General features: G+C 43.5%; 1 protein-coding gene across 2 annotated transcripts in view; it reads left to right on the forward strand.

The window, feature by feature from the left end:
• Positions 1 to 12,339, forward strand: part of LOC101172314 (interleukin-1 receptor accessory protein-like 1) — a 364,358-nt gene that overhangs the window by 337,080 nt on the left and 14,939 nt on the right. For both annotated transcript variants that reach the window (XM_011484966.3, XM_011484970.3), the window contains exon 9: positions 8,070 to 8,216. In XM_011484966.3, the coding sequence (XP_011483268.1) occupies positions 8,070 to 8,216 (147 nt within the window). The remainder of the gene's footprint in view (positions 1 to 8,069; positions 8,217 to 12,339) is intronic.

Genomic DNA, 12,339 nt, shown 5'->3' on the forward strand with positions numbered 1-12,339 from the left:
CAGCCGCACATCTAGTAGAGAAAGCAGTCAGCTGTTTTTGCTTTTTATACTTATTTATTTCTATCTCATGCTTTTGGCATCGTTATCAGGAGACTCTGTGCTTTTTAAATCCGTGAAAGACCTGCAGATTTGTCCTCATTTCCTCTTTTTCTCCAAATGTGAGCATTTTTCCCAAAGTTTGTTTCCGTTTTTTTCCCTTCAAAGCAGCGTCATGGCGCTCCCCGCCTTTTATTTTACCACTCATCCACCAGCGGGGTTCGTTTTTTCATCCACACACATACAGCTGCATGTACCCGCCCCCCACCCTCAGCATGACCCATTCTCATTGGCTGAACAGCCGCTACACGCCCCTCACTCTCCCCCTCCTGCCACACTGAGTTGTAGGCGACAATTTTCTTCTAAAAGGCGGCTTGTCTGTTGTTTTTTTTTCTCCATAGCAACCATTTTATGTTTTGGTCGCCGGGGGGGGTGACGAGCAAGCCTATGAATTTTTATCTCGAAGAAAAAGTAAATTTTTGGATTTCCTTAGCAACCAAGATTTTCTAGCCACGCCCACATTCTAAATATCCAATGTCATATCATTTTGTTTAGCCTGAGACGGGAATTTCCGTAAGACGGTTCTTTGCAATATTCTGGAAAAATGTACGTGAGCAGCGGGGGAACATCCACGCTAACGGCGTGTCGTTCCAACATTTTCCTCCAAGCAGCTTTGCAATGAAGCTCCAGGAGGCAATAGATGGAAATCCCTACAAGGAGTTTGAATTTGTAGCTGGGCTTACGGGTGACGCTGTTGGGAATTTTTTTTTAGATCTTCCAGAGGTCAAAGGTCAGCGTAGATTTTATTTGTTTTGTTTCTGGGTTGTTGTTTTTTTCTTTCATAGCCAAAATCTAAATTACACAGCATTTTTTCCATTTGGAACGTTAAAAAAATAGAAAACTAGAGCAAAGTCTAAACAGCAGATGAAAAAAATATAAATAATAACATAAATTAGAATAATAAGTAATAAAACTAAATAAAACATAGACATATAAAACCAAACTAAAGCAAATAAAGCAAACAAGAAACAAAGGCATTAATACAGATAAACCGATAAACATTTCAAGAGTTTTCTTAGTATGTATTTTTCAAAAGGGATTTATGAAAAAGCAGGAGATCGTTTTTGAAATAAAACGTAATTTATGAATAAAAGATTCACCAAAAATAACACGATTGATAGAAAACAGCTGAATAGATTTTTCTTTGTTTGATACACCCACGTTGAATGTTAAAGTATGAAAATATAAGGATTTAGTTTTTTATTGATTTTATATAAATCATTCCAGAAAATTTGAACCAAATTGCAATCATGAAACAGGTGCTTCTAAATATTAATACCTTTTGTACATATAAGGTCAGCGTAACTTGGGTTGTGGTCGTAGGCCTAGCCTGGCAGCGTTTGTGGGAAACTTCGTGACGATGACTCGAAGAAAAAAATGTTTTTCCCCGTGTTTTGCTCACATAAAATGACCGCTAAATCATAGGTCCTGTGGCCATCCCATAATAATTTCACTCCTTTTTTTGGATATCCCCAACACATGTTTTGTGACTTTTTGATTTTGATTTGAAATGTTTTATTTCAAGCAATCAAATAGGAATAATACACAAAAACAATACAATCATCGTTTATACATTCATACAATGACCTATCAAACTTAGGATAATTACACATATTAATAAATATTAATTCATTACTTTAATTTTAACCATTTTTTTAGCTCCATGGGAGGTTTTGGCCCCATTCTTCTTTGTTTTTTTTTGTTTTTTTTTTGCCCACTGTGATGTCATCATTTTTTGAATGGGATTGTTTACTACCCAAAATTCATTTTCATTGGCAAATAGGTGTGTTGGTGCGTTTCTGAGTATGTGGCGGGTGCAAGCCCACCCTCACTTCCTGTCACCCATAATTGACACTTTCTACGTAAGCAAACCCGTGTGCAGTTGTGATGCAACAACTCCCTTTTCCCCTCGATTCAGTTCAATGGTGTAACATAGGATTCGGTTAGAAACCGAGAATTGTGGCATCCTTGCTACTAATTTTTCCCCTCACGGCAGCGGCTTCATTGCGCTCTTCGCCTTTTATTTTATCACTCATCCTCTACTGGGGATTGTTTTCCATCCTTCTCCAGACACAGAAAAAAGGAGGAGGTGATGAATCGCCTAATGCCGCGCGCCTCCATCAAATCCAGCCTCTTAGTCATCAGAAGCTAATTTGTCTTAATCTGTCCCTCTGCTGCGCCGCTACAATATGGCTGCAGAGAGGAGCCCACCTCCTCTGTAATCCGTGCTGTTTGAGGAGCATCTGCCTCCTCGTACGTCCAGATATCTCAGCGTGCGGGCGGAGGAGGCGGGGCTCTCCTGCTTGGCGGCCCTCTCTGCCACGTCTGGGGGAAGGTCGCTTTCGGACAGATGTGACGAAGCAAGCCGGGCCGCACTCGTTAGCCCCCGCCAAGCACCATCCTTCATCATGGGAGCTGTCAGCCCGCCACTCTCCGAAGAGGTTAACCGCGGCGCCGTGATGGATGGCGAAGCACGCCGATCCTCGTTTATGCAGCAGTTAGCCCGGGCTTTTACCGCCACCGATTAGTCATCTGGTGAAGGCTGACCACCCGGACTCCAGGAGGAAATGTCGGGAAAAGATTGAGCGGCATCCCACGGAAAAACTCAGAGGCCTTGAAAAAGAGACTGGAACATGAAGAAGCACTTAACCGTGGATCGTCGTGGTCAAAAGTCCCACACCGATCATCTTTTGTTCTACTTTCAAGCGTTCCCACTGGTCTTTTAATATTGCCGTTTTTAACCAAAATCACAACTTTTGTGTCATTTTGGAAGACATAACGCATTATACGGCACACCACATTATAAAGGCACCGCCAATAAATGGTCAATTTGAACTAATGTTATATAAAAGGCGCACAGAACCTTGAAGCTGGTTCACACCGGGCATGTGACGCATGTTCAAAAACCCGCTAAACACGCATTCTTGGAACAACGTTTACCCCGCGGCGTTCAAGCTGGACTGTCGCTACCCGTTACTAGCGTTCACCCCCTACAGTTGGAAGAGGCCTGATGTGAAATTGGTGTGAAATTTTTAGCACTTCCGTGAATTAAGAGGGACGCCACCGGCAAATCCTGATTGACCCGGCTTTGTCACCTTTTGACACGCGTTCGGCGGCCGCACGTTTTGTACGTGGTCATAGGAACTTGGATAGTGACCCGTGAACACGAGAGCTTTGAATGCAGAAGCCCTTGTTCCCCTTTCGGTACATCTTTTCACCACAGCGAATCAGCTTTCACTGACTCACACAGGTGGTTCGATTTTCACGCCACCCTTCCTGAGTGGACCCTGTATTTTAACCAGGCTGGGGACCGGCACAGGGAGACTTGGGTCCCCTCTATTGGCTACATAGTTAAACAGCAGCATAAGTATGTCTTGCCCAAGGACCCACACTTGAAGAAACCCCATGTTTGGAACGCGGAAGCCCGAGACGCTCATTTACACTGACTTTTCACTGGAAGTGATCGCTTGAACATATGTTGCAGAGGGCAATGTGAACCTAGCTTAAAGCACATTAGCAAAAATAAATTAATCAGTCAGACTTTATTAACTGGGTCCATGGTAAACGTGGAACTTATTTGTGACACGCTACACGTTAGCCACTACGTTAACTCTTTACCTTGTTAGTAACACGTAAAAAAATGTCCAACACTGCTCCACGTTAGCCACGTTAGCAGTGTTAGCCTATTTACAATAACATCCCACCTTGTTTGCAGCACGTAAAAAAACAGAACGATACTGCCAAAAGAAATATTATTGTGACTCCCCTAACTCTTCACCTTGTTAGTAACACGTAAAAAAGCATCCAACACCGCTCCACCTTAGCCACATTAGCCACGTTAGCCTATTTGCAATGACGTATACTTTGTTTGCAACTTGTAAAACAAAAACCAGGCTGACATTTTAAGAGAAGCAGTATTTTTTAGAAATTCCCATTCTGAGGTGTGGCTGAATTTCTAATGGTGTGGAGTAAGCCCACCCCCACTTCCCGTCACCCATAATTGAGAGCTCTCTGTTTACACTCCCACTAGCTTACAGCCCCTCACACTTCTACACACAAGCTAACATTACCGGTGCAACAGAAATGGCAACCAATATCAGAGCTATCCAGCTGTGGAGTTTGGAGCTTAAACGAGGAAAACAAAGACGTACATGGATCAGCCAGAGCAGGGAGCTCATGGCCCACCTAGCGTATTTTGTTACGTAACAACAAATAAGATCTTTTTTTTTTAAGTCGTTTTATCATCTCCTCCTAATTGATAACGATTTGTAATAAAAAATATTCAGAAATGCAGTTTTGAGTATAATTGAAGTAATGGGACAATGTGTGTTCTTATTATTTTCTTTCAAACTGTCCTGAAGAACAAGTTCAAAAGAGCTTTTTTTTCAGAATGAATCTTTGAAGAGGCCGTGTTGATCCGTAAAAGAAATGAACAAACCTTGTAGTTGGAACTGATTTCAAACCAAATCATCAGCAGTGGAATCCTTAAACCGGAGCCCCCCCCGATCCATCCCTATTTTTCCGTGAGCTGCTGTCAGCTCATGACGGATGCAGGGCGAGCTCCCGGCTCTCCAGCTGCACACGCGTAACCCGTCTTCATAAGTGCGGCGGCGTGATCTGTCACATGCTGTTGTCACACCGGTTGCTTCAATGCAAGTTTTTTTTATTTATTTTATTACTCCAGTCAAGCCAGGAGGCATTAAATGACAGGTATGGAAACGTCATTTTTTTTTTTTTTTTTGCCCTCCGTTCTGTTTGCAGTCATGCGTCATCCGGATCCAATCGAGCCGGAATGAGCAACGAGAGGAGGATGACGAGGAAAAGTGAGGAAGAGGAGGGAAACGGAATGAATACAGAGATGCATAAAATCCTTTTAAAATCAAATGTGACAGCGTGGCCGAGTCCTCCTCCCTCCTCCATCTGTCATAGGGGCATCATGTAGCCCCCGCCCCCTCCCGTCTTGATTGATCGAATGCTGCGGGATGCAGACCTGTCTTTGTGCAGAGAGAAAACTGTGTTTGAGGAAATTACTGGAATGTGAAAGTGCAGTATCTCAAAGGAGAATAAATGTTTGTGTATGAAAATGTGAGGTTAGACCCCCCCCCCCCCCCCCCCCCCCCAAAAAAAAAGACTCTTAATGTGAAAAATAAAAACAATGATCCATCATAGTCAGGAGCCAAACAAAAGCTTTGCTGCTGAACTTTTTAAAGGAAAACTAAGGTGCCGCACATCTACGGAGACACTTTGTGTCTGAGTTTCTTCAACTCACAGTAAGTTACATATATTCTTGTTAACGTGAGTAAAACTTTCCTTTGATATTATTGGCAATCAGCAGCTCAGTGGCCTTGTGGGACAGTGTCCACCCTGTGACTGGAAGGTCGTGAGTTCAAATCCAAACACTCAAAAAATGGGACTTAGTGCCTTCGTGCTTGACACTCAGCATTGAGGGGTTCAAACCACCAAATGGTTCCAGAGCGCGGCTGTGTCTGCAGCTCACCGCTACCCCCAGGGGATCGGTCAAATGTGGAGAACACTTTACAATTTTTATTATTTTGATATTTGTTACTCCAAAAATTAGGACAATAGCAAAGATAACTCCAAATGACAAAAATAGACACCTATATATACATATATATATATATGTATATATTTTTTTTTTTATTTATTTTTTTTACTTTATTTATCCCACAATGGGGAAATTCTTTCTCCGCATTTGACCCATCCCCTGGGTGGAGCTGTGAGTTGCAGACTAGCCGCACTAGGGGGGCCGACACCTGGCTGGGTCAATCCGCCAACCCTTCAGTTGTTGGACGACCTGCTCTACCCCCTGAGCTAAACTGCCACCCTTGGAGCAGCTCGACACCAAAACAACAACAAGATTTCACAAGAACCATTTTGTGTTAGACTCATTAGCCGCACAGTTTTTGTCCTTAGAGAGCTCACTGTGTCGTGTACCGCCTAGTTTTCATCTGGGATGGGTACCGCAACACTGTGTTGCCACAGGTACTATTTCTAAACACCTGTTTTGGTTCTTCATAGTAGAACGGGTGATGTTTGCTGCAATGACTGCTTGACAGCTACGTTTCCTACTCCTCACTCGCCTCTGGTTGTTGATCTGAGGCAAGGCCTGCATGCAGTTCAAACCCCTTAGGGGTCCGATCATCCAGTCTCTGCGTCAGCTGGAACCAGTCGCACTCTATGGGGTTCAGGTCAATGTGGTGGTGTGTGCTGATGGAATTGGGGGATGATGATGGGTTCCATGATGTCCCATCTATAATACTACATCGGTTTTGCTCTGACTGGTAATGCCTGCCCAGACGGTTTCTGGACCATGTTGACCCCATGGTTGTGGTCTGTCACAAACTCTGGCAGTAGTTCTGTGTCGTGATGCAAGTCTGCTGATGGCCCTTTGAGACTCGGCAAGTTCACCTGCAACATCTCACTGCCTACTACCAACCAGAGGAAACAGTAAGACCGTAAAGTCAGAATGGTCATCTATGCTTTTGTCTGCGTGCATCCTGTGGGTGACAGGTAGAAGTGAGAATGGTGAATTAGGTGAGAGGGAATTTACTTTTCTTCGACCCCCAAAAAGCGCTCCATGTGAGCAGCCCGACCATTAAAAATAAGAAAATTGGAATACCAGAGTGTAGTTTCTGTGTGGGCATCCCGCAGGCACCTGCGTAACACCTGCACACCCTTTGTGTGAAGCGTTTGGGCTCATTCAGGAAAGTCCCACTCCGATCATCTTTTGATCTACTTTCCAATCATCCCAGTGGTCTTTTATTTAGGATTATGCCTATTTTTGTCAATAATAAAAACAACTGTGTTGTTTTCTAGTACATTGTTTCTGCATATCGGCAGGGGTTCATCAGAAATTCACCCACTGCTGGTGGGTTAGTAAGCCTCTGCTGATTTCCCATCATCCCTTTGTTTACACTTTCTCCTGCTAGCTTGCAGCCCCGTAGAACCCAAATCTAACATTAGTGTGGAAACAAAAATGTCCACCAAAATCAAAGCTATCGAACTGAACAATTTAGATCCAGATTCCAGTTCAGACGAGGAAAACAAAGACGTTCGTGGATCTCTTTGTCTGCAGGTGAATGCATCGGAATGGAGCAGAGCAGGAAGACTTTGGCCCGCCCATTTCCGCTGCTGTCACTACCTGAGCTTTTTTTTAAAACCTGTTCCTGATTCTTCTCGAAAGAAATACTCAGAAATGTAATTTCAATCCTCAATTCTCTTATACATGTCCATCATCAGAAAACTGCTGCAAGAAGGTGTTAAAAACCAGCTTTTTGGTTGGATTGGGTCTTAAGGAGCCGGTGCTCTCACCTCACTGATGACTCGATCGACAGCATCTCACCGGTCTTACCACAAGCAGGAGAATCAAACACTCCATTTTCATGGCGTCCCATAAGTGGGGTGAGTACCCCCTTACGATGCAGCTGCTCCTCTGTACGACCCTCCACGAGCCCGGACAACCCCAAAGCCTGCAGCCCCCACAGGTCAACCCCGGTACGGGGTGGGTTCATGGCTGTTTGAATGATGAACCTGGAATGTCCGGCTGCTTTCTCTACCACAGAAAACCACAAAAACTGCTTTAACTGATGGTTAGACATGCCAAACAGAGTGAGGTTTTTATCTGGAAAACACTAAATGAGTAAAACAAACACAGTTTTTCACAATATCTCCAACTTTTTGTTAGTTAGGAATCGCATCAAACGCTGCATTAGTATTCCATTCAGACCTGCTGCAATTAGGCAGACTTCTGAAAAGCTGCATAAACAGAATGAATGGCTTGAAGATTCACCTCCTTCACTTTCAAAAGGTTGCTTTCAAGTCATTTTGGCGTTGAAATTATAATCTGCTTTTATTGCTAACCAGAATCACCAAAGCTGGTAAGAGGCCGCCGCTGCTCCTCGCCGTCTGTCTGCAGCTGAAACTCTTCTTCTGTGTCTGCTCTGGATCTCCAGCAGAGCTCATGTACACGGTGGAGCTGGCCGGAGGTCTGGGAGCCATCCTGCTGCTGCTCATCTGCCTGGTGACGCTCTACAAGTGCTACAGGATCGAGCTGATGCTCTTCTACAGGAACCACTTCGGCAGCGAGGACGTGGACGGAGGTGAGGCTTTCTCTGGATTTCATTTCCTGAAGCTGGCAGCTTTCTTTTTTTGTTTTTTTTAACTAACTTTCAGGTTTTCTGCTGACTCAGAGAGGGACACAAAGACTCTGTTCAGGTTTAAGAGATGTTTATTTTGCTGAAGGGACAAGAATCAGCCCACAGTTATTTTGTATTTCCAATTGCAGACAGATTTTTAAGCATAATAAGACGTTTATTATTTACACATTTGAAGGAGTTCATGCTGGAAAAAACAACTTGTGTTTTAAAGAAGCCCTTTAATACACACATTTATGATTTGAAAACATCAGCTTTAAATAACCAGGTTGTAAAATAAAATAAAATTTGGATTTAATCTGATTTATGTGGGTTGAAGCCAAATTTTTTAGAGTGGGAAGACATTAAAAACTCTTAAATGTGTTTATTTTTATATTCTTTTACTTCAAATGTAACTATTTTATTAAATAGAAAGTGTGGAGTGAGCCTAATAAGCTGAGATGTTAGCTCAAATTTAAACAGATGAAAGGGCTTTTTCTAGAATTCTAAAGATTCTATGTTTAAATTGAGAGTTTGACTGAAATGTTTAGTTATTTTTATCCCTACTACATTTATTTTCTAGACGATTCCTATTTAAATCTATTTGTGTGAAAGCATTGTTTGTTTGACAAATAGCCAAATATCCACATGTCATTGTGTGTGTGTTGTGCGTTTGCTGTAAATGTTTGTATTTCATTGGTTTCATTCCAGTTTTCGTTATTTATTATTAATATTTTAGTTTTTGGGTTTTGGTATCAAACCAGAAGTAGAAACATAAGGGGGCGATCTCTAGCTAATCAAAAGTAAAAAAAAGAAAAAGAAAAAAAAGACGACCAAACCTTTATGAAAACAAAACCATTTCTGCAAAATTTTTCTAATTTTAAAGCCAAAGTAAATCAAATCTTTGCATTGGATGTTTGGATCCAATGTCCACGTTTGACGTTTGGTATGAACCATTGACTAAATAAAGTTTGATTTCTATTTGTTAGATTTATGAATTTCTGGCTGAGATGCACCACAAACGGTAAAAATATATATATATATTTTTTTTTAATCACTGCTGACATTGTACCGCATTTGCTGGAGGGAGATGATGCTATGTGGCACAGAGTGTCTTTTATTTTGAAAGGAACTCACGTGAACCACTGTCAAAAGTTCCAAACCAGAGATAAGAAACTCCAGGCTTTGAGAGACGTCATGCAAATATCATGCAGACACTGAGGCCCTCAAGGCTTTGGGTTGCCCATCCCTGTTTGAAACCATTTTATATGTTGGGGAAAAAAAGGCTGATTTCCTTCCTGTTTATGCTCTGATTTTGCTTTATTTTTATCCTAATAGTAACAACAGCATAAAACAAATCATTGTTTTTCTTTTTCTGATCCTACGGGTGAGAAATCGACCCGAATGGCTCTTTGTTTCCTCCTCGTTTTGGTCAGAAGGTGACGTGACTGCAGCCGATGAAGACTCAGGTGGTTGTTCTTCCTCGTGTCAGCTAGAGGAGCAGCACTGGAGGGCTTGTATATTCTGCTGAGTGCTCTCTATAAAGCGAATCAAAAAGGCAGCCCCTGTGCCAGACCAAACATTACCTCTCAGGCCTCATCAGGAGCAGTAAAAGTAGAAATCCCCTTGATTGAGCCTGGCGGATGAGGCCTCGCTCGCAAATGCATCAAACTGAGACTAGAAGCTAGTTTTAATTTGATTCCCCTGTAATGAGTCTCTCAAGTAGCAGCGCTGCCATGAATTGGGGGGGGGGGGGGGGGGGGGGGGTGAGATTAAGTCGCAGAGGGGCTGAGCAAAGTGGAAAGAGGAGGCAGATCGAGAGGCGTGTTTGTTAAAAAGCCTGACGCTGGCAGCTCCGCCTGAACCGCCGCGGCTGCTCCATCAGGCGGCACGAACGCCCAGGAAGGACCCAGAAACAGTTCTGCATGGAAAAGTCTGAACCCCAAACAGCAGAAAGAAATGTCTGTGAGGAAAACAGATTTGCAATTTGTCCCCCGGACAAGGGATCAGGTCCAAGAGGACGCCGCATGCTGGCTGTGGAGCTCCCAGAAGGCCGCACGCCGCTCTCCATTACATCACGAGAGCCTTTTGCCCCCTCCGTCACATACCTGCAGACCCCCTCCAGGAAGTGTTTTTCTTTTTCCACACGGACACAGAGAAGTTTGCTGCGTCGAGTCTCAAACTCTGGGTTTTTGTTCGTAAATCTTTCTGTTTGTGTGTTATTGTTGCTGCACCGTCAGTCCGCTCCCGGCGCTAATTGACCCCCCCGCCAGATGTAAAAACCGAAAGCCGAAACGCAACAATGGGGCGGCTATTTGTCAGCGGCGCCGTTTCGTTAAAGACCGCTCACTCGTCACATTGTGTGGGTGCCACTGGAATCAATAACAGGCTACGTGACGATGACACAGCGATCGCGCTTTGACAAAGAGGCGGGAACTCGTCAACACACCGCCATAAATGCCAATGTCAGCGTTGTCGGCGCAGAAGCGAGTCATGAATCTCTGTGAACAGAAGCAGTCTTCCACGTTTCCTGCATTTATTTATCTATGCAGCTGTTTCCTAACAATATGTCTCCAAGTTGTGTTTCTTCATTTAAAACATGTTGTCACTGAAATGATGAAGGTCAACATTGACTATGATCTAAATAAATTAAATGCTATTTTAAGTTTGATTTTCTTAATGCGTGTCCTGCATCATCAGAAAAATACCACAAGAACATATTAAAAACACCAAAAAAGCCCATTTTCATTGGTGTGGGTCTTTAAAGTACCTAAATATGACGGATAAATTAAATGAAACTGAACACAAGCAAACCATCAAACACTAATTTACCTTTTTATTTTTAAATTAAATTCTTGTTTTTTTCTCTCAGCTATTTTGCGGTTCTACGCGAAGCCCAATGACTGAAATGAAAATGTGGCGCTAGAGCCGAGCTTCCCTGCGTCTGCAAACCGTGGTGCGTTTCCGTTGTGCTGTCCGCAAAAATGTTACCAAGCCCCGAGATTACGCCTCCGGCTGAGTTCAGGAGTTCAGCATCTCACTGCAGACTCCCTCCGTGCACGTGTGCACACTTGACATCCCCGTGCAGGAGTCAGGGAAGCCGCGGTGTTTACTGTGTGGGACGACGGAGCGAGATGGAGATTTCATCTCCTCCTGGACAAGCGGGGAGGAGGGTCACTCCGCCTTCGCGCTTCACCCTGCGTCTCCTTTTCCCTCCTCTCCCTCACACTACAGTGAATCATCTCCACTAAAATAAGCCTTGATCTGCCCACACGGCGCTCATTTAAGAGCCAGCAGAGAAAAACCGGAGAGGCAGATTTACGCCGCAGCCGAGCAGGATTCAAGCCTCGCAACTAAGTGAGGTTACATTTCAATTATTTTCACACATTGCTGATAGTTTAAAGGGAATTTCGAAATATCCTGACATGAGAGGTGGCCCCCTCCCTAAATATCCAAATTTAGCCCCGGCAGAGCTGAAAAACTTCAAGAGGGCCTTACTTCCTGCAGCGACCTCCTTCTAATCAGAACGTCTGTTCCCTTCCCTTCCATTTTCACGACCGACCTAACATATCAAAGCGTGTGGTTCCTGCACGCCGAAGCGAAGACGGGAACTCGGCGTCATCCTCTGTTCCTCTGAAAACTACGGTGGCCCTGAAGTGCAAATGGCACCAAAAAATCACTCAAACTACATAAAAGGTCACAACGACAATTTAAAAAACTAAACATCTAGTAAAACAGCGACATTAGATTTTTCAAAATAAATGTGCAGAAACCGAAGCAAAAAATGAAATGAGATCAAATAGGAAATATTTATAAAAACAAACTGGTAGGTATTCTGGAACATTACTGACTGGCTGATGACGTTTGTCCATCATTGCAACCGAAATTTATGTAAGAGATAATGCCCGACGGGGTGTCCCGCATCACTGCTGCAGTCAAGATTCCGCGGTATAAATATGCTGATCTATCTGATGGGTTGAATAAAGCATCGTGCGGTTATCAGGTTTTATACCATGGTCCGGGTGAATACTCGATTCTGATTGGCTGCTGGGTATGCGTTAAAACCTGATAACCGCACGGTGAAAAAAGA

This window comes from Oryzias latipes, chromosome 2 (genome assembly GCF_002234675.1).
Source record: "Oryzias latipes chromosome 2, ASM223467v1".
Taxonomy (NCBI): Eukaryota; Metazoa; Chordata; class Actinopteri; order Beloniformes; family Adrianichthyidae; genus Oryzias; species Oryzias latipes.